We start from the raw sequence: 22,735 nt of genomic DNA, 5'->3' as shown, positions 1-22,735 counted from the left end.
GAGGATAGAAGAGACGAGAGATATTATAATTCCTGGTGGGGCTACAGAATATAATTATTTCCCATAAAGGACAGCTGCATAAAGAAGCTCTATATCAAATCATAAAGAAGAAGAGCTCCTCGTGGACTGCATAATGACCTGCTGGACTTTTGTTCTGGGATCAGTTCCACTGAAGCTGTAATGATGACTGTAATGAGGTGTTCTCATGCAGGATCTGACCCTGGATCAGTGGCGTGTAAGAGCCGCTGTGGGTCATTAGTATTCATCCAGCAGTGTGTGTGTGTGTCCTCTGAGTCTCTGCTGGTGTCGTTCCAGCGCTGGACTGAGTTTTAATTAGTCTGACCAGCTCTAATAACAGCACACGCCGCTGCACGTCTGTTTCACACACAAACAAACTCATACACACTTGTGTACTTTGTCAGCACACAAAATCACCCATGCGTTGCCATGTTTGTTCACTTGTTTTGAAAGATTTTCTCGAAAACCTCACCAGACTTGACTCAAGGTCTCTAATTCGTACTGTTTGTACTTTCGTACTGTTTGTTCCAGGTACTACGGAGCCCGTAAAGGGACATAGTGATTGAAAAAAATATGAGATGAAAGAAAAAAATTACGTCAATGCTTTTGCTTTCTCTCGCACATGTTTTATGTTCCCCCGAGAAACTTTGTTCGCTCGCGAAATGTTTTGTGTTCCCCCGAGAAACTTTGCGTTCGTTCTCGAAATGTTTTGTGTTCCCCCGAGAAACTTTGTTCGCTTGCGAAATGTTTTGTGTTCCCCAGAGAAACGTAGTTCGCTCGCGAAATGTTTTGCGTTCCCCAGAGAAACTTTGCGTTCGTTCTCGAAATGTTTTGCATTCACCGAGAAACTTTTTGTTCATTCTCAAAATGTTTTGTGTTCCCCTGAGAAACTTTGTGTTTGCTCGTGAAATGTTTTGCGTTCCCCCAGGAAACTTTTTGCTCTTTTTGCTTTTTGCATTTGCTTGCAAAATGTTTTTCATTCCCCTGAGAAACTTTGCGTTCACTCGTGAAATGTTTTGCGTTCACCCGAGAAACTTTGCGTTCGTTCTCGAAATGTTTTGTGTTCCCCCAAGAAACTTTGCGTTCACTTGCAAAATGTTTTGCGTTCCCCCAAGAAACTTTGCGTTCACTCGTGAAATGTTTTGTGTTCCCCCGAGAAACTTAGTTCGCTTGCGAAATGTTTTGCGTTCCGCAGAGAAACTTTGCGTTCGTTCTCTAAATGTTTTGCATTCCCCCGAGAAACTTTTTGTTCATTCTCAAAATGTTTTGTGTTCCCCTGAGAAACTTTGTGTTTGCTCTTGAAATGTTTTGCGTTCACCTGAGAAACTTTGCGTTTGTTCTCGCAATGTTTTGCATTCCCCCAGGAAACTTTTTGCTCATTCTCGAAATGTTTTGTGTTCCCCTGAGAAACTTTGCGTTCACTTACGAAATGTTTTGCGTTCCCCCGAGAAACTGCGTTCGCTCACAAAATGCTTTGCATTCCCCAGAGAGACTTTGTGTTCTTTCGTGAATTGTTTTGCGTTCCCCAGAGAAACTTTGTGTTCTTTCGTGAATTGTTTTGCGTTCCCCAGAGAAACTTTGCGTTCGTTCTCGAAATGTTTTGCATTCACCGAGAAACTTTTTGTTAATTCTCAAAATGTTTTGTGTTCCCCTGAGAAACTTTGTGTTCGCTCGTGAAATGTTTTGCGTTCACCTGAGAAACTTTGCGTTCGTTCTCGAAATGTTTTGCATTCCCCCAGGAAACTTTTTGCTCATTCTTGAAATGTTTTGTGTTCCCCTGAGAAACTTTGCGTTCACTTGCGAAATGTTTTGCGTTCCCTAGAGAAACTTTGCATTCGTTCTCGAAATGTTTTGCATTCCCCCGAGAAACTTTTTGTTCATTCTCAAAATGTTTTGTGTTCCCCTGAGAAACTTTGCGTTCACTTGCGAAATGTTTTGCGTTCCCCCGAGAAACTTTGCGTTCGCTCGCGAAATGTTTCGCATTCCCCCGATGAACTTTGCATTTGCTCGCGAAATGTTTTATGTTCCCCCAAGAAACTGCGTTCGCTCATAAAATGTTTTGCATTCCCTAGAGAAACTTTGTGTTCGCTTGAATAATGTTTTGCTTTCCCAGATAAACTTTGCATTCGCTATCAAAATATTTTGCGTTCGCCCGAGAAACATTACGTCCGCTCACAAAGACCGAAATGTTTTGCTAGTGAATGCAAAGTTTCTCAGGGGAACACAAAACATTTACGAGAGAACATAAAGGCATTGAAATATAATTTTTCCCTCTCATCTCATATTTTTTTCCATCACCATGTCCCTTTAGGGGCTCCGTACTTTCCTGACAGAACCTTTCAGTGTTTGTCTGTAAACAGTTCGTTGGAATTGTCATCTGTTTGAGCACCAAACGATGCAGAAACAGGATGTGGTCGACAAAATAACTGAAATCTTCCATTGAGGTGTGTGTTTGTGTACATTCACAACAGTCTTTAACAGTCGCTCGACACACAGTCATCACAACACTGACGGTTAATGTTTTCACTCTAACTGAAAATTCACTTCCTTCATCAAACATTTGTTTATGTCTGATTTATTTGTGTTGTTCATTAGCTATAATAGATCAACCTGCATGTTTTGGAATTAGCTGATGTGTTTGGTTTAAATTGGTCGTGTCACTTACATCAGAGAGCATGCTAGCTGATGCCTTTCTGTGCATTTCCATTTAAAATACTGTGTGTGCAATCCTTCACGGCAGCCCTTCACAGACCCACAATCCTGCTGTGCTCAGCTTTGGTGTCGTGAGGAACAGCGGTTCAACAGCGGAGATGCTGTTTCAGTCCTAATTGCCTCTCAGATGGGCCTGTACATGCATGAAGGGCAGAGAAACCCTCACGAGTGTGGACAACAGCGGGACTTTAAACTCACGTGTGACTGGTGCATGATGGGAAATGACTGACAGGGGTCAATCAGCTCTAAAAGACAGGTATTACATACAGATGTTAATTCATCAGGGATCTTCCTGTGCTGTAGGACACACAGTATCCTCTAGAGACGCATCATCTCTGTTTCCCATGATGCAGCAAATGACACGTCTGAATTATTTCTCATGTGACATCATGGCAAGGACAATGACAGCTAATGCTAATAGTGCAGCATGTTTATGTATATTCATTCATTTGGAGGGGAGGTGTGATAAAATGTATCTAATTTTGTAATAAATTTGGAATAATGTGCATTGAAAATATTTTAATAATGTTTAAAAAATAATTTAAATATTTTTTATATATAATTTTTTGTTATTATTTTTTATATTATTCATTTATTTTTTATAATAACTGATATTTATAATAATTTATATATTTTTTAAATGCACCAATATAACTACTGGCTAACAAATATTTTACCTATACATTTAATACATTAAAAAATGTAAAATATTTTTTTTGCAATAACTCATGTTTATATATATATATATATATATATATAAAATTCACCAATATAATGGTGACATTGACTAACAAATATTTTATCTAAACATTTAATCCATTAAAAAAATATAACAACTTGTATTTGTAATAATTTATATGTTTGTAAATGCACAAATATTACAATACATAGTAATATTGGTTGACAAATGTTTACCTAAACATTTAATAATATTTTTTTTTTTTACTTATATACACTTTTATAATAACTTATATTTATAATATGCCAACGTGTGCCTTATAATCATTTATATTTTTTAATGCACCAATATAACGATGCATAGTAATGCTAACAAATATTTTAACTAAACATTTTAATACATTTGAAAAAAAAATGTTTTATAACAACTTATATTTATACAAATTTATATATTTTTAAAATGCACCAATATAACAATACTTAGTAATATTGGCTAACAATTGTTTTAACTACACTTAACAACAAATAAAATACATTTAAACAAAAATCTTAAAATGTTTTGCAATAACTTATTTATATTTATAACACACACATGTATATATATATATTTAAATGCACTAATGTAACTAATTTAACACGTTTTAACTTAATTTTTTTAATACATTTTATTTAAAAAATCTCATTTTGTGGTCTCAGATTTCTAAAGCACTCAGGAGTGAAATGGCTCGAACACAGTCATAACCTCTTTGATATTCCACGTCTTTCGAAGTGCAAAAATTCGAGTCAGCGGGCCGCGACTGTAATGGTCAGATTCAGAGGTTTTTATGGTGGTAATTATTAAAGATCCGCAGCGGCTCAATCGGATCATTATTTTCCAGGTGAGGTGTTTTCATTATAGCTCTCAGTTCATGGAAACGTAGCTAGTGACTCTCCTGATGCAGAATTTGCTTGCAAACGATCGTCTGGAGCAGGAATTGACTGTTGTGCCCTCTTTCTGTCTCGTTTCATCGTCCTGTTTTTTCTTGTTTGTATTTTATTGCGATTCAAGAGGATGTTTTTGACTGTGGGGAGAATAAAACAGCCAGGAATCAGAGAGGTTGAGATCAGGCCAGAGGATCCTGTCTGATGTGATCTGTGCCCGAGGGACTCTGACATATGGAAGACATCACTTATCCGGCGGGTCCGGAGAGAAATCATCGGGCCTGTAAACACGGCGCACCGACAGCACCCACTAATTTTGTCCCCTTACTGATGTCAGGGCCAGACAGTGTGTTTTATGGTTTCTCATAACCTCTGCGTGTCATTTCGCTGCGTTTTGTTGGTTTGTCTTTGTGAATTTATGGAAAGGTTATTTGGGGTGAGTTACCCTGCTGAAACGACCCGCTCAGGTCCGGTCCAGACATGTTTAAGCCGGTTCAGTCAACCAGCATAATTATTCAGTTTAGCAGCCAAACACTGTGAGCTCGTCACAAATACAAATAAGACTTTCATAATTACAACACCTCATCCGTTTACAGCTGTAAATGTATTTTCAATTTATTTTTTTAAACACATTTTTTTTTTTTTTGTATTTAGAGAAATGGTATTATTTAGCTTTAAATATTATGGAAAATATATGTATTATATAAATATAATTATAAGTCAGAAATATATAAATAAAAACAGATAAATACTCCCATTGTTAAGATGGCAAAAATGTGTATTTATATTTATGTATATTTATGAATTTCATTACACATTTAATATTTAATATAGCTACATGATATATTTAAATAATAATAATAATAATTATTATTATTAATATTTTATTATATTCCTCATTTTAGTCGCTTTGGATAAAAGCATTTGGTAAATGAATAAGTGTAATTGTAAATGTATTAATAATAGTGATAATATATAACTAACTATAACTATATTAAATATGAAATGAAATGAAATGTATAAAAATACATATAAACATACATATAAATATATTTTATAGCCTCCTGCTATAGATGTGTATAATATATATATATATATATATATATATATATATATATAAAACATCTGATAAATGAATAAGTGTAATTGTAACTGTATTAATAATAGTAATAATATTTAATGTAACTATTAAATATGAAATTAAATTCATATACATAATATATATTTATATGTACAAATATACATATATATTTTATAGCCTCCTGCTATAGATGTGTTTGTAGTCTGATATAATAATAATAATAATAATAATAATAATAAGTATTATTATTATATTCCTCATTTGTAAGTCACTTTGGATAAAAACATCTGATAAATGAATAAGTGTAATTGTAACTGTATTAATAATAATAATAATAATAAAAACTAAACCTAACACTATATATATATATATATATATATATATATATATATACACACACACACACATGTCATGTAGCTGTATTAAATATTAAATATGTAATGAAATTCATAAATATACATAAATATAAATATACATTTTTGTCATCATGACAATTGGACTATTACTGTCTGATGTGATAATAATAATAAGCTGTTTTAGTAATCATTCAGTTCAGCAGTTAAACTCATTTTGTGAGCTCACAAATACAAAAGAACATTTGAATCAGTAATTTAATGCACAAATAAACTCTAAATGGTTTGCATTTGTGTAAGGATCTCTAGTTGTTGGTCTGGTCTGTTTACAGCTCTCCTCAGAGTGGTTTAAGCGTGATGGTGATGCTGGGTTTGCGCCGCCATGCGCTTTTAATTGCCTGCTTACATACAGCTAATCAGATCTCAGTGTAAGTGCCACCGCTGCAGATATTACTCAGGCTCGACACGTATAGCGATCGATTTGATCCCACTCCGCCTCATTCACGGAGGGGGCGGACTCGTCATCTTGATTTACAGACCTCTGAGTGCTCTTAGTGGGCTTTGCTGGTCATTATTATGGGCAAATATTTTCATTTAAATACCAGACAGGTATAAACTACGTGAGGTTTTGTGAATGTGGAGAGCGAGAGCATGAAAACCCAAAAGCATTTGTGTGGAATTTGACACGTTACGGGAGCTGCTGTGCCTGACATGAATGAGATTGAATCCCTGTAAAGACACTGGCTGAATTCAGAGTAGCATACTACTCACATTTCTTCCATATCTTAATGTGGCAGAAATAGTAACACTAGTATGCAAGTATGCTATTCCGATTTCAGCCATTATGCATTTAATCTTATAGTGCATTATCCACTAATCACATGTTTGGAAAAGCATATATTCATACTATTTTTGCAGTTTGTATACCATGAACAAACTTTCTCATATATATATATATATTTAAACTTATATCATTTAAATCACGTATTTAAATAACGTAATAGGGTCATGTGACAGTGTTTATGGTTGCATACTGCTTTTTTTATATACTTTGAAACAAGTATTGCAGATTTTTATTTGGAGAAAAAAAACAGTTGCAATTGACCCTTTGCCGGGAGTTGGATTGACAAGCGATCTAACCAGTCATAACGCAGAATCCGCCATTTTGTCCGACAAAGCAGTCAGGAGTTAAAAGATTAACCTCGGTGGACTTGAACTTGAAAAATAGTGTGTACTGACGTCTTTCCGCATTTGAAACAACATTCCTTCTCATGTTCATTCATGTTTATTTGATGCTATAAATTAACTAGTGGGAAGAGATGATCAGTTCATGAGCTGAGGCGCTACAACAATCTGTCACGACACATTAAAAAGCCACAAAACGTTTTTTATTGTTCGAATTTCTTAAAAAATTACACAATTTGAAAGCTGGGACTTTGTTTAATATCATAAGTAACCTGCTCTGTCTTGTCTGTCGACGTGTTGTCAGTGTCCTCTTTGCTCCGCGATGTATTTTTCACTCTGTGTGGCGTGACAGCGCCATGGCTTGTTGGACAAAGCAACAGTAACTAAGGGTCTTTGCGAAAGTTTTTTGACACAGTAAAAATGTTAATTCTTAGAAGTAAAGGTTCTATATGGAACCTTCAGGGGTTTCGTCAAGCGCTTCATGTATAGAACCTTTTAGGGATTCCAATCATGGGATCATTTTATGAATTTGATTTTGACAAATTGATTTTGTTTTGATTCAGTTTCATGAAATAAACAGGTCATAAATATACTTTATCTCTAGAAAAAAATTGAAAGAACCCACTAAACATGAAAGTATTATGTAATCAAAGACATTTCTCCTTATATAGAACCTTTTTGGCATTAAGGGTTTTTTAAAATTGAGTCAAGAACCCTAGAGTTCTATATAGAACTCCACTGAACCTTTTTCTGGTTTTAAGCTTAAACTCACTTAATTTTTGATACATTTTAAAGAAAAAAAGACTCTGAAGTACATGTGTCTTGATTTAAGAATGTTTAGATATTTGTACACGAAAAGAAAAAAGTACTGAGTAAGAAAATATTTTTTTTCAGGTGAAACACTTGTGCTTCTCTTATGGGTAGATTCCAAGCGTGTCCCAGAAGTCACAGATGTCGTTGCGTGATCCTGCCTGAGCGTGCGAGTGCGTCGTGAGGTTCATGATCAGCCAGCCGCTGTTAGCCGTGTAGCGCGGCCACGCCGGAGGATGCTGCTGTTGACAGAACACGCTCATGTCGGTGTGTGACCCAGGGTCAGCCGTGTGGGCGAACACACCCCAGTAGCACAGCATGCGATTGGACAGCAGTCGCTCAGGTTGAGTCATAGTGAAGTTTGCCACCACGGCCGAGTCGAACAGGAAGGGAAGCTCTGCGCCGTGACACACGTGATGGTAACAGAACGTCAAGCCCGACCACACGCGAGGATCGCTCGCTACGTGATCGAACACATACATCCACACGGAGCTCCCGGACAACACGCCGGCACGGGCAGCTCTCCGGGACGGACACAGGAATATGTAGTCTGTCACAATCTGAAGGGACAAAAAAATAAGTATATATATCAGAGATGCATTTATATTGATCAAACATACAGTAAAAAATAGCTGTTTGAAAGCCCATTTCTACCACTTAAGAAAAAAAATCATGCTTTTGTAAATCATAATTATGAGATGTTGAAACTATGACTTAAAAAGTTTAAGTTATGACTTAAAAAGTCAAAATTAAGACTTTAAAAGTCATAAATATGAAATGAAGTTGAAATTATGACTTAAAAAGTGGAAATTATGACTTGAAAAGTCAATTATAATGTTGAAATGACAAAAAGCTGAAGTTATGACTTAAAAAGTGGAAATTATGACTTTAAAAGTCATAATTATGAAGTTGAAATTATGACAAAATTTGAAGTTATGACTTAAAACGTTGAAATTATGACTTTAAAAGTCATAATTATGACATAAAAAGTCAAAATTGTGACTTGGTATGACTTAGTGTATCATAATATTGACTTTTTATGTCATAATTATGATTTACAAAAAATATTTGGCAGAAATGGGGTTCCAAAGTTTTCTGTTTGAATATATGTTAAACTGTAATTTATTCCTGTGATCAAAGCTGAATTTTCAGCATCATTACTCCAGTCTTCAGTGTCAGAAATCATTCTAATATGCTGATTTGCTGCTCAAGAAACATTTATGATTATCATCAACGTTGAAAACTGCTTTATATTTTTGTGGAAACCATTCAAGAGAACAGCATTTATAAATTCTAAATGTCTTTACTGTCATGTTTGATCAATTTAATGCGTCCTTGCTGAATAAAAGCATATAGATTAGATGTTTCACCACTGTCTGATAGTTATTTATTTTTTCTTCTTAAAATTATCAAATGGACTTGTGCTTCTTTTCATCAGCCAATCGTCATCTTGTGGCTCTATAGAGATACGGCAAGTCACATGACACTGACAGCTCAGGCGCCACCGTTGAGATGAATGGAAATGCTAACCGATCCATTTCTCCAGGTATATTAAACTTAACTGAGCACAATGAACTAGACTTTGATTGTTGAAGTGTGGCTCTGTGAGTCTGTGTTCAGTCTCTTCATTGATTTGGCTTTGTGAATCCAAGTCAATTCCTCTAGGCACGACTTCACATTTAAAACCCGCGGGACAGGACGACATTAGCTCTGTGTCTGTGAACATCCTCTTGAACATCAGCATATTGAATATGATGAGTTGAGATAGACGTGAAGGGTAAACATTCAGTGTGCTGAGATGTGTTTAGCTGTGTCAGTGCAGGCTGATCAGTGCTTGTTTAGAGCTTTTCATCACGTCGCTGCAGGTTAAATATCTCTATCTGTTACCTGGTAACCAAACACTCATCAGATAGGGAACACACACACACACACACACACACACACACACACACATAAATGGAAGGCACCCATTCCCTCCCACACACACACACAGAATACACCGCCTGCTGTCTAAAACTCTCTTCACGGACACAGATCACTTTCAGCACAACACAAACACACACTGACTTTCTGTCTTGGCATAAATAGTGCAGCCTTTTACCCAACAGAGTTATTTTAATATTACTTACATACTATTCTAGTATTTATTCATATTATTTTTAATAAATGAATATTAATTATTTAATAATTTATTCACATTTTATAAATTATCATAGCTTATCATTTTCATTTTTTTTATAAATATTTATACATTATTTTTTAGAAATATTTATTAATGATTTTTTCCCCCTATTTTTATGCAATTATCTTTATATTTTTACATTTTAAGTTTAAGTCATTTTCTTGCAATTTCATCATTTTCTTTAGTTTTTGTTTTACTAATATTTCTATTTATTTTTATTTAGCTTTAGTCATTTTAGTACTTCAACTTATTTTAATTCTGTAAGTTTTATTTCTATAGCGCTTTTCACAATACACGTAATATCTTAATATCTTCATGCCTAGTTGCATTTAGCAGATTAGAGCAACTTTAGTAATTTTAGCACTGAAACTTGAAAATTTTCTTTTTTTAAGTGTAAGTTTTTCATGTAATATTTATATATTATTTCAGCTTTATTTCAATTAACGAAAATGATTTGTAACAGAAACACAGAATAACTCATTAAAAATAAGAGATCTTGATGTGCATACTATACATCCTCCATAATATGTGATATTAGTAATGTCCTGTACTATTTAGGGTGAGTATGCATGTGAATTGGGATGCAGGTATTAATTGAAGGCTCAGATGAATACACAGCGCCCTCTTGTGCATGGCAGAGGAGAATTTAAAATGCTTCTTAATTGGAATATTTTGCAAAATTCAGAACTGCATATTAGCATAATATTTTTACTACTTCAACCATAGCTTTCTATGGCAGAAATAGTGAGAGTAGTGTGCTAGTGTGTTCTTCCGAATTCAGCATTTGTCTTTGTTTCACATCCTCAACACAATTTAAAAAATGTACCTAAGAAGCAAAGTTGCAATGCTTTATTATTGTATCCCATTTTATTACGTACCAAGTCATAATTATGCTTTTTGTCATAAGTTATGGCTAAGTCATAATTATGAAAAATAAAACGTCAAAATTATGAGATAAATCGAAATTATGACTTACTGTCATAATTTTATGCCATAATTTCCACTTTTTATGTAATAATTATTACTTTTTTAAGCCAGAATTTCAACTTTTTAATGTCATTATTACATTTTAAGTCAGAATGTCAACTTTTCATCATATTTATGACTTAGTATGTCATAATTATTTTAAAAATATACTTGTGAAGCAAAATTGCAATTCTCTATTATAGTAACCCATTTTATGGCATAAGTTATAATTATAAGATAAAGTCGAAATTTAGAAAAAGCTGAAATTGTCATAATTATAAAAATGTAATTATGACTAAGTCATAATTATGGAGATTAAAAAGTCAAAATTAAGAAATAAAAAGTAGAAACTATGACTTTCCATGTCATAATTTCGACTTTTATGTCATAATTTTGACTTTTAATGTCATAATTTCGACTTTTTTCATAATTATTACATTTTAAGTCAGAATTTCGACTCATCACATATTTATGACTTAGTGTGTCATAATTAGCATTGCAAAATTGCAATGCTCTTTTATAGTAACCCATTTTATGACATATTATGTCATAATTATGAGAAAATAAGTTGAAATTATGACATACTAAGTTAAAATTATAAGATAAAGTTAAAAATTATGAGAAAAAGCCAAAATTATGACATAAAATGTCACTAAGTCATAGTTATAAAAATTTAATTATGACTAAATCAAAATTATAAAGATTAAAAAAATGTAAATTATGAGATTAAAAATCGAAATTATGACTTTCTATGTCTGAATTGAGGTCAGAAATTCACCTTAGGTCATCATTTTGAGTTTATATGTAATAATTGTTACATTTTAAGTCATAATTTCAACTTAGTATGTCAATTTCAATGTCATAATATTAACTTTTCATCTGATAAATATGACTTATTGTGTCATAATTACTTTAAAAATATACCTAAGAAGCAAAATTGCAATGCTCTAAAATTAGTAACCCATTTTACTTCCATAATGTGATTTTTTTTTAAGCAGAAATCTGTGTGTTAGCAGAAATACAGATGCACTTCACGCTTTTAAGAACCTCCAAAAAAGATATGAAGCTATAATACTAGGTTATAATATGAGAAAATCTTAGATACATTCCATCAGTGGAGAAAGATGCTTTTTGTTAGCAAAATGGTGTAAAAATTTGATTCTGTCCATCAGATTTCATGGTGAAAAGTGTCTTTATATGACAAATTGCTGAAAAAATAGAGGGATTGATGATGTCATCTAAAAAGGAAAGTCATGTGAGAGATGGAGCAGGTTATTACATTTAGATGAAAGATCAAATCTCAGTGATCGGCACTGATTTCGTGAGGCTAACCTGTGCTAGCATGTCCCTGCGGTCTGCGTCTGTGTAGAGCGGCAGGTATTTGCGCAGGATTTTGATGGCGTGATGTTTGAAGATGGCCGTCGTGTAGACGGTGCATTCGACCGCTGACACGGGCTTAGTGAAGACGCCGTACACAAAGATCACGCCTTCTTCTGAGGTGGTCCCTGAAACACACACAATAACACATGAGCATTTCATGTTGTCTTTGAATTGATTCTGTCTGGTGAAAGATTGTACCGAGCAGCACGGGTTTCTCCTTCTGCCAGTGTCCTTTCTGAAAGGCGCTCACTGACTGCTCCTTGATCAGTTCTCCGTCGATATACGGCCCCCAGCTCTCAAACACCTCCAGAAAGCGGAAGGGATTGATCACCTTTGAGCCTGGGGACACAGCAAACGTTTAATATGATCTCTGTGAAATCTGTGTAATGTTCTGTCAAACGTGGAGGAGACGAGGATTACTGGATTTGATCTGTGCGTTCAGCACTGCCTGAGGACTGAGGGACAGAAGACACTCAATGTCCACCACCGAGCAGTTGGCCGTCTTTGCAAAGTTCTTCCCCAGCTTCAGAGACTCGTGCCTGAGGAGACACATCAGTGTTTGAAGGCATGACACGGATCTGATACGTGTGTGTGTGTGTGTGTGTGTGTTTACCGTGTTTTCAGAGGAATGGAGAAGGGTAAACTCTGGAAAACGGCCTGTCTGAAGAGCGGTTTGCTGCTCTGGATCATCAGATGTAGACTGACCGACTGAGCGCCTGCGCTCTCGCCAAAAAGAGTCACCTGAATTCACACAGACACACACTCGTGACCGGATGAACTTCCATTATTGTCTCATTAAGTCTTGAGAAATTTAATTTTATTTTATCTTTGAGTAAATTTCATGCAGTCATGTCCATTTTCACTCAAAAATCAAATCTATAAAAAAAAAAAAAAATCTAAAAATATTAGAATTATTATCATTATTTTGCATAAAGGAATAAATCAAGGATATTTTAGTATAATTTAGATTTTTATTTACATTTTTATTTTTATTGTTTATGACATTGTTCGTATTTTCATACTAATTTCTTATTGTAATGTGAGCATAAATTATCTTTTTTAGTTTTATCTTTTTATAAATTATCTTTTGCTTTGCAATTATTGAGAATTAATGTCACAATGCAAAAAATCTAAACTTTAAGAACAGCTTTATTTTTAAAGCAATATATATGAATAATTTAATTAAAACATTATTGAATTAAATGGGAATTTAATTTGTGTGTGTGTGTGTGTGTGTGTGTCTATCTATCTATCTATCTATCTATCTATACACTCTAAAAAATGCTGGGTTAAAAACAACCCAAGTTGGGTTGAAAATGGACAAACCCAGCGATTGGGTTGTTTTGACTCACCGGTTGGGTTAAATGTTTGACCCAACCTGCTGGGTAGTTTTATTATCCCAACTATTGTTTAAAAATGACTATATGGCTGGCTTAAAATGAACCCAAAATAGTTCGGAAATTAAAAATCAGACACATAATTACTAGAGGCAACAATAATATTCAAAAGGTGAACATGATTTATTAAAAAGCAATTTAATAAATGTTTATTGTTTAATTATTATTCATTAAACTTATTAATAAATGTTAATTTATTAAACATATTAATAAATGTTAATTTCCAACATATTTTGGGTTCCTTTTAAGCGAGCAATACAGTAATTTTTAAACAATAGTTGAGTTAAGTAAAACTGCCCAGCACGTTTGTCAAACATTTAACCCAACCGCTGGGTTAAAACAACCCAATCGCTGTGTTTGTCCATTTTTAACCCAGCTTTATTTCATATATACCAGCGGACGATATCCTTCTATTTATTCTATTATCTATTATATTTATTATAAGTGTGCTGCAGTTTTGTCGCTGTCGCTTTAAATGCTCGAGCTCGTTAAAGCAGGATGGATTCTGATTGGCTGTCAATGTTTTTGTCGTTCATCAGCTGGGAGAAAACCGTTATTACCGTTAGTTGCGGTGTGGGCTCCATAGATATACAGGTGTACTCTGAACAATTTTTAGAATTAAATCTTTATAGTTATCGTCCATGTTGAGCACAGGCCTTTAGACATGGTTTGGGGATTTACCCCTTTATAAAGAAGTTTCTTAAAATTCTCACTTTGCTTGGGTCTCCTCCAAACACGGCGATGTTCTGTTGCACCCAGAGTAATGCCGCCTGCTGATCCAGAATCCCATAATTCCCCACCGCTGATGTCCTCGGGTCTTTTCCTGACACTAGAAAGCCGAAAGCCCCTGCAGACAGACACATTCAGCGGTGTGTTTATGTCTTATTTTACAGTAAGTGGCTCAAAGTCTCACCCAGGCGGTAGGCGACGCTCACGACCACCGTTTGAGTGAAGTTACTGATGTAACGTCCATCATAAAGCGCTTTGGAGGCGGAGCCCGCGATGAAATCCCCGCCGTGGATCCACACCATGACGGGCAGCGGCTTCAGCAGCGGCGCCGCGAAGTTCACGCTCAGGGGAACAAAGACGTTCAGGTACAGACAGTCTTCACTCACCTGACGAGAGAAAGTACTGTTAAACATAAATATTCTGTCATTACTTACTCTATATGTTGTCCCTGTGACTGAAGTCAAATAATACAAATATTGTATCACAATGAATGACGCATTCAGACACTGAGACACATAAAAGAGAAATATTGTCACATTATCCCCCTAATGAACATTATAGTAGCTAAATAAATATATTTATAAGTATGTTTATATTAATAATCTATATTTTAAATGGTCTCGTTGGAAAAAAAATGAGTCATTCTGTGTTTTTCCACCAGGGGGAGCTACCGAACTATATATATATATATATATATATATATATATATATATATATATATATATATATATATATATAGTACAAATATAGTACAATAGTACAATATAAATAGTACAATACAGTGCTATATATATATATATATATATATATATATATATATATATATATATTATTGTAATGCAAAAAATATATAATTAATATTTATTTAAAAAAATCATTGATTGTAATGGGAATTTAATGTCGATTTAATGTGTTTAATGTAATGTGTATTAATTTCTTATTGTAATATGAGCATAAATTGTCTTTTTTATTGTTATCATTTTATATATTATCTTTTGCATTGCAATTACTGAGAATTAATGTCACAATGCAAAAAATTAAGAATAGCTTTATTTTTAAAGCAAAATAATGATTATTCATATATATATATATATACATACACACACACATATTTATTATATGATTTAATTAAAAATAATTTAATTAATGGGAATTTGATGCGTTTATATATATTACTGTATATATATTATGTGTATATAATATATATATATATATATATATATTATAGAATTTAATTAAATATAATTTATTTAAATTAATAGGAATTTGATGTGTGTGTGATATATATATATATATATATATATATATATATATATATATATATATACACACACACACACACACACATATATATATCATTGAATTTAATGGGAATTGAATTGAATATGAATATTGGTGTCAAAATGTGCTTTAATTATCATGTAAATAATGTCAAAATGTAATGTAAATCTAAATGATACTAAAAATAGCCTTCATTTTTTATGCAAAATAATAACAATAGTTAAATAGCAAACAAACAATAAATATACAGTTTAGATTTTTTTTTTTTTTTTTTTTTAATTTTTGGGGTGAAAATGGATGTTTTCATGAAATTTTATTACTAAAAACAAACAAATAAAATAGAACAGAGCAGGATCATTTTCAGGGCTTTATGGAATAACAGATTTTGTATATCTATTCTGTGAATATATTATATAAGTGTAATTTACACGGCCAATTAACCTAATTCTGTGTTTAATCCAGACAAATTACTTAATACAGCAAAAGGTCTTAAGTTAAGGTCTTGATTTTTATGGAACCCAAAACAGCTGAAATGGTTTTGCTGATCTTACAAGCCCCAGAATCAGTAACGTCCCGCCTGCCGTTGTGTCCCGCTCACCTTCTTGGGACACTCATCAGAAATGGGTCGGATGCAGGCCTGCATGCACGCCGCTCTGGGATAGGTGGCATCACGCACCCCGCTCCACGGCGTGACGGGCCGGGGTGGTTTCCAACGGGACGCTCCCACAGGTGGATCGGCGAACGGAATCCCATAAAAAACATAAGACTTGTCCAGCACCAGGCCCTGGATGGTCCCGTCTTTAATCAGCAGTTTGGGCCCAGCAGCAGTTTGAAGGTCCTTGATGAGGGGCTGATCTGGGATCAGTGCTGCTGGAGACACACTGCGCAGTAATGCCGCCAGCTTCATCTGCTCCTCTGTACTGGATCCAGTGCTGATCAGCACAGACGCCAGCACACACACACCCAACACACACCTGTACGGACGCATATTCACTCCTGCTTCTGCAATTCTGGACATTCAGGACGGACTGATGCATGCTGCTGTCCCATAATTCCTCAGTCTGAGCTGCATAAGCACTTGTGACTCTTATTATGCTGCACACTAGGACTCTATTGTGTGTGTGTGTGTGTAATGACAAGCAGACTGTCTGTACTTTAGAAAATTAAATCACTTCAATTCCCTTGACGTTTATCGTTGTATACGACAAGTTGAGTCAGTGATTTGGACTATTAAAAAAGACACATTCAAATAACATTAAATTTTCCTGTGATTGATATATATATATATATATATATCAATCACAGGAAAATTTAATATATATATATCTCAATTATGCTGTTTAGTCATAGGATATTATTAATAATTCTTAATTATGATTGTAATCATTTTATATTATTTTATATTATATTAATCACATTAATTAAATTAACACATTAATTATTTATAATTCATATAATTTATAAATAAATAAATATATATATAAAATTTTTAAAAATCAAATACACAAAATTTATTCTAATTTAATATAAATGATTTATTATTTAAAACGATAATTACCTAAATGATAAGTCCTCCACGCCACCAGGCGGCAGTATACGCGCTTTTTGCCGCGTGCTCATGACGACCAGACGCAGCGTCTGACGTCACTGCTAACAGCAGCAATGGCGGCCCCCACAGAAAGCACGAGTAAAACGCCAACAAATAAAAAACAGAAAAAGAGCAAAAATACAGGTACAATTACACTTTGAAACTCTTAATTATACACAGTATTATTCTCACAGTGCGCGTTGACCTCGCGCTTATGATCAATGACCATATTAGTGAAGATAAATGACATGTTTGTGTGTGATTGCAGCACGTGTAGAATTAAAGTTCTGTTTCTTGTAGCTACAATGATGTAATGCTTTGTTAGTGTGTGTATTTTATTACTGTTTTAACCAAAATTAGTTTATTCTGCATTTGTTGTCTTCCACTTCTTCGTTGCGTTTCTCTAATTAATACATACCCGATGTTAATAGAAAATAATTTGACAACCAAATAAATAATTTGACAAAACATACTTTTAGAATGGCGTGACTAAGTGGTTAAATCTCGTCCTGGTAACCAGAATGTTGCTGTTTGAGCTCGATAGATGTACTAGTACAGGCTTGGTATGATATTAAATGTTACTACCGTGGTATTATGCATATACTACAGTACTAAGTGATTTTCATGTTCGTGTACAATGGTATTTACAAGCTGCCCCAAGGTGGAACATAATATTACATGCACATTTTGGGGAATAATCACATGGTAAAGTTCTTCTGATCCTCCGGTTACTGTAAGGTGCTTAAGATAAAAGTGTTTGCTAAATTACTCATCTCTTACTAATCAATCTCTGGTCTTTTGTGTGAAACATAGTGGATGAGACTGAACTGCTGACGGTACCAGACGGCTGGAAAGAGCCCAAGTTCACCAGAGAGGACAATCCCAAAGGTTTGCTAGAGGAGAGCAGCTTCGCCACACTTTTCCCCAAGTACAGAGAGGCGTACCTGAAAGAGTGCTGGCCGCTGGTGCAGAAAGCGCTCGGAGATGTGGTACGTGTCAGGAAAATGTGTCTTTAATGGTGTTTAAAAAGCTCACTGAAATAGTTTGTTTTCTTTTGATATCTCCTGCTGTTCTGTAGTTCATCAATGCCACACTTGACCTGATTGAAGGCAGTATGACAGTGCACACAACAAAGAAAACATTTGACCCGTATGCAGTCCTCAGAGCGAGGGATCTCATCAAGTTACTGGCCAGAAGTGTGCCATTTGAACAGGTATGAATTGTACTACTTTACAAGAGTAATATATATAAATGCTGTTCTTTTGAGCATTTTATTCATCAAAGAACCCTGTTTTTAAAGGATTAGTTCACTTCAGAATTCAAATTTCCTGCAGTTTCAGTGCAGCTTCAAAGGGCTCTACACAATGCTCAAGACGAGCATTTGTGGTTAAAAAGTATATAAATTTTAATTTTTTAGAAAATAGAGCCCTTTGAAGCTGCACTGAAACTGCAATTTGGACCTTCAACCTGTTGAAAATCCACTATATGGAGAAAAATCCTGGAATGTTTTCCTTAAAAACCTTAATTTCTTTTCGACTGAAGAAAGAAAGACATAAACATCTTGGATGACATGGAGGTGAGGAAATTATCAGGAAATTCGAATTCTGAAGTAATCCTTTAAAATTGATAAAAAATATTTCAGCTTTGCATCACAGGAATAAATTACATTTTAAAATATATTCAAATAGAAAACATTTATTTTAAATCGTATTAATATTTCACATTTTTTTACTGTAATTTTTTTTAATCAAATAAATGCAGCCAAGGTTAAGAGACTTGAAAGAAGAACATTAAAAAAATATTACCGACCCCAAACTAATTTCCCCCAGCCTAAAATCTTTTGTTAAACCTTCCTGTTCATTTCAGGCTGTAAGGATACTTGAAGACGACATGGCTTGTGACATTATAAAAATTGGGACTCTTGTGCGAAACAGAGAGCGCTTTGTGAAGAGACGACAGAGACTGATCGGCCCCAAGGGCTCCACGCTGAAGGTGGGCAAAGATACTGCTCAGTTTACAGCAGTGTCACCCTTCATTTGTTCATATTACACTATACTTGTCATTATTTTTTATTCCCATTTAGTCCCATTTATTGTTTTTCATTTAAACTTAGCAATATTTAAATTTTTAAGTGCATACATTTATGTACATTTTCCAATTCAACTTTTCACTCAAATAGTTTTGATGGTCATTTTTAATACATTTCTTTTCATTAATTTTGAAAGGTAAAACAGTTACATTTTTACTGGTGGAATAATGTTCTTTGCTCTTTATTCTTTACTTTTAAGTGATGTTTGTTGTATTGTGTGTTTTGATTTTGTTTTATTGCTGTTGCAGCTTTATGATTTGCATGTCAGGTGTCTTTTCATGTTTCAATGTTACAGTAAAATCTGCTTTGATTAAATCTTATGCGTTGTTGTTGTTTCAGGCACTAGAGCTTCTGACCAACTGTTACGTGATGGTTCAGGGCAACACGGTGTCTGCTCTCGGCCCGTACAATGGCTTGAAGGAGGTGAGACCTTCAGTGGCCTAATTTTATAAAGTGGAATAAATTTTGTGTATTTGATTTTAAAACTGTTCACCCTGAAAACAATACTTCTGTTCAGTCGTAATTACATGAATGTAAAGGAATCAGTTTCTGCTTCTCGCTTGTTTCTGCAGGTACGGAAAGTCGTGCTTGAGACGATGAAGAATATTCACCCCATTTACAACATAAAGGTACACAGAAGACTATAATTATAAAATAATATTTAGTGTAGAGAAAGAACTGCATGATTCTGGATAAATTGAGAATTTTTTTAAACGATTCACGATTCTGAATAGACAACTAAACAAAATATCATAATTTACTAGAGGTTCTGACAAAATGCTAATTGCTGCAGTCTATTTTAAAATATTGATACTGTGTGGTTGAAAAGACCGTTTCATATCTATACATGACAACAGCTCTCTCTGGCTCAGCGGCAGATCTGAATATTCGCTGTCACCGTACTTGTCGACAAATGGACGGATCATTGTCATTTAGAAATAAGATCATGATCTTTTAATGATTAATCGTGTAGCTCTAGTTGTAAACTATATAAGGATAAGTTAGGATGGTCTGTAAATCAAAGAGGTGTTACTGTCATCATGAGTGACTCTAACAGTAATTGTGCTTGTGATTCAATCCTCTCCAGACATTAATGATCAAGCGGGAGCTGGCGAATGACGCGGAGCTGCGGACTCAGAGCTGGGAGAGATTCCTGCCCAACTTCCGCCATAAGAGTCTCTCCAAACGCAAGAAGCCCAAGAAGAAGACTGTCAAGAAGGAGTACACGCCGTTCCCTCCGCCTCAGCCTGAGAGCAAGGTACAAACACACACTTCCCGAGAGAAATCATGTCTTATGAGAGCAATAAGCCACTCGAGATGTGCGCAACAGGGATTTGACCACGATTACGGGGTGTTTTTACACTCCACCCCCATAAACGTGGTAAAATCACTGTGGTTCGTTATTTTCATTTATAAAATGGTGACAGCAGCAATATGATAAAAGATACAAATGTAATGTAAATAATTCATAAGCCAATTAATTGTTTGTTTGTTTGGCAACACTTCACAATTTGTTAAAATACAATAATAATCAATTACAATAATAATCAAGTGTTTAAAAAAATAATGAAAAGCTCATTTTTCAGTTCTGGTTCATAAGTTAAATATTTTTCTGCACAGATCGATAAGGAGCTGGCGACCGGTGAGTTCTTCCTGCGAGAGAGCGAGAAGAGGCGCAAGAAGATGACTGAAATTAAGGTGTGTTGGTTTTTATGAGATTTTGCACAGATGCAGTGACTGATGGGAACTAGTTCACTCATAACCCCTTGTTCATTTCTTGGACTGAAGGTGAAACAGGCTGAAGCTTTATCCAAGAGACAAGAGCAGCGGAAGAAAGATTTCATTCCCCCTAAAGAGAAACCCGCCGTGAAGACCAAACCAGGTACGGCAAACATGATACATGTGAACGACCGCAAATACTTCACAACACAGTATCTACTGAGACATGCATCACAGTACACTTCATTCTAGTCATGCATCATGAAATCATAAGTGGAGTGTTTTTGAAACTGTGAAGTGTCTAAATTCACTTTTGTCCAGAAAAGTGTTTAGTTATTATTTTAGTTTTATTAATATTTTGATTTTTATGTGTTTTTAACTATATATATATATATATATATATATATTTATATGTATATATATATTTACACACACTTTTATATTTATTTACATTTATTTTATATTTTTTCAGCTTTATTTCAGTTAACAGAAATGTTTTTAATAGTTTGTTTCAGTTAATGATAATAACCCTGGTCCAGAACAGCATCTCTTATTGCATATAATTATTACGATTATTATTAATAATAATAATAATAATAATAATAGTAACTGTTAAAATATATAAAATTATTATTCAAATGCTTAAATAATGAATTCAATATTTTTTTCAAATAATGCAAAATCATTCAAATATATAAAATAAATATATATGTAAATATAATACATTTAGCGTGTGATTTTTATCCAGAGCAACTTATGTTAACTGCATGTACTGAAGGTGATTTTGGTCAGAAGACTAGTATTGGTTAGTAATATGACTTTATAATGTGTAAATAACTCAAATGAATAAGCATGTGAACTCATGATATAATATTTACTATTCTCTTCTTTATAGCAACCGCAGAAAACAAAATTGATATTCAAGCCATTAAAGAAAAAGTGAAGAAAGCAAAAAGTAAAAAGCTCGGAGCTCCTCCTGTAAACCCTGAGACACCTTCAGCGAAAGACGGCAAACGGAAGAAAGTCAAAAGCTAACTTGCGTCGATTGATCTGAACTCTGCTGATCTGACTGTGATCCTGGAGAAACACATTCAGACCATCACTGGACGTCTATTCACCTGTTGTAATATTGTGTTTATTAGTCAATGTGTTTATATAAAAGATGTTTGATTTCATGCTTCGTCAACATCATTATAAAACCTGAATCTCACAGTCGTATTTTAGATTTCGGCTTGTAGGAGATGAGGAAGATAAGATCAGAAAGATAAGAAACATAAAACTGGATGTTGCTTTGGATAAAGATGTTCTGTATGAACAATCATCATGAGTTTGTCCTAAAACCGCTGCTTCTGTTTGAGGCAGATGACAGGCGCTCACTGATCGTGTTACATACTTGAAGTATAATAATAAATATACTAGTCAGTGAAGTGACTGTGTGTACTGTATATACAGTATGGACATTCATAGGCTATTAGATGACCTATTTAAGTCGACATATCTTTTGTAATAGCTGAATTTGTGATGCATCTTTTTCATGCTGTTCGCCATGAGCAAAGAGATTTCTCTTTTTTGCTACCCAGAATCTTTTTTGCAATCCTTTTTTGATATGATCTGCCTGTGGCAGTTGTGGCAACGAACACATTTTT

At 34.3% G+C, this 22,735-nt stretch overlaps 2 protein-coding genes and 1 long non-coding RNA gene across 5 annotated transcripts in view; 2 read left to right on the top strand and 1 right to left on the bottom strand.

Moving 5' to 3' along the window:
* LOC127511550 (uncharacterized) overlaps positions 1–13,259 on the top strand; it is a 49,421-nt gene extending 36,162 nt beyond the window's left edge. The window contains exon 9 of one of the 2 annotated variants that reach the window (XR_007930062.1): positions 12,911–13,259. This is a non-coding gene — a long non-coding RNA (uncharacterized LOC127511550). Of the gene's footprint in view, positions 1–2,758; positions 3,220–12,910 lie in introns of those variants that run through there. The other variant, XR_007930061.1, reaches the window with a different exon arrangement.
* Positions 7,863–16,923, bottom strand: LOC127511549 (crystal protein). The gene is made up of 8 exons (XM_051892460.1): positions 16,292–16,923; positions 14,597–14,798; positions 14,397–14,530; positions 12,900–13,027; positions 12,707–12,825; positions 12,485–12,625; positions 12,239–12,411; positions 7,863–8,318 (listed from the first exon to the last, which is right to left on the bottom strand). Exons 1-8 carry the CDS (start codon positions 16,709–16,711, stop codon positions 7,863–7,865), a joined length of 1,773 nt encoding a protein of 590 aa, XP_051748420.1. The 5' UTR covers positions 16,712–16,923.
* krr1 (KRR1 small subunit processome component homolog) lies at positions 14,638–22,516 on the top strand. Of its 2 annotated transcripts, none has more exons than XM_051892458.1 (10): positions 14,638–14,777; positions 18,095–18,270; positions 18,360–18,494; positions 19,148–19,273; positions 19,710–19,793; positions 19,943–19,999; positions 20,458–20,628; positions 20,991–21,068; positions 21,159–21,252; positions 21,985–22,516. In XM_051892458.1, the coding sequence occupies exons 3-10, from the start codon at positions 18,396–18,398 to the stop codon at positions 22,122–22,124; spliced, it is 849 nt and encodes a 282-aa protein (XP_051748418.1). In that variant the 5' UTR covers positions 14,638–14,777; positions 18,095–18,270; positions 18,360–18,395; the 3' UTR covers positions 22,125–22,516. The 2 variants fall into 2 exon arrangements, with proteins under 2 accessions (XP_051748418.1, XP_051748417.1); XM_051892457.1 differs by lacking the exon at positions 14,638–14,777 and adding an exon at positions 17,260–17,425.
* The last annotated feature ends 219 nt before the right edge of the window (positions 22,517–22,735 follow it).

The sequence above is a fragment of the Ctenopharyngodon idella genome, chromosome 4 (assembly GCF_019924925.1).
Source record: "Ctenopharyngodon idella isolate HZGC_01 chromosome 4, HZGC01, whole genome shotgun sequence".
Taxonomy (NCBI): domain Eukaryota; kingdom Metazoa; phylum Chordata; class Actinopteri; order Cypriniformes; family Xenocyprididae; genus Ctenopharyngodon; species Ctenopharyngodon idella.
Note: the sequence above shows the minus strand (reverse complement) of the source record. Positions and strands in the feature narration are given on the sequence as shown.

Coding starts and splice junctions, on each gene's coding strand:
- krr1 (XM_051892457.1), top strand. CDS start 17,356: ATGGCGGCCCCCACAGAAAGCACGAGTAAAACGCCAACAAATAAAAAA. Junction 18,271..18,359: donor AGAAAGCGCTCGGAGATGTG/GTACGTGTCAGG, acceptor GCTGTTCTGTAG/TTCATCAATGCCACACTTGA. Junction 20,629..20,990: donor CGCCTCAGCCTGAGAGCAAG/GTACAAACACAC, acceptor TTTTCTGCACAG/ATCGATAAGGAGCTGGCGAC.
- LOC127511549 (XM_051892460.1), bottom strand. CDS start 16,711: ATGTCCAGAATTGCAGAAGCAGGAGTGAATATGCGTCCGTACAGGTGT. Junction 12,626..12,706: donor GAACGCACAGATCAAATCCA/GTAATCCTCGTC, acceptor CTGTGTCCCCAG/GCTCAAAGGTGATCAATCCC. Junction 8,319..12,238: donor GCAGGGACATGCTAGCACAG/GTTAGCCTCACG, acceptor TTGTCCCTTCAG/ATTGTGACAGACTACATATT.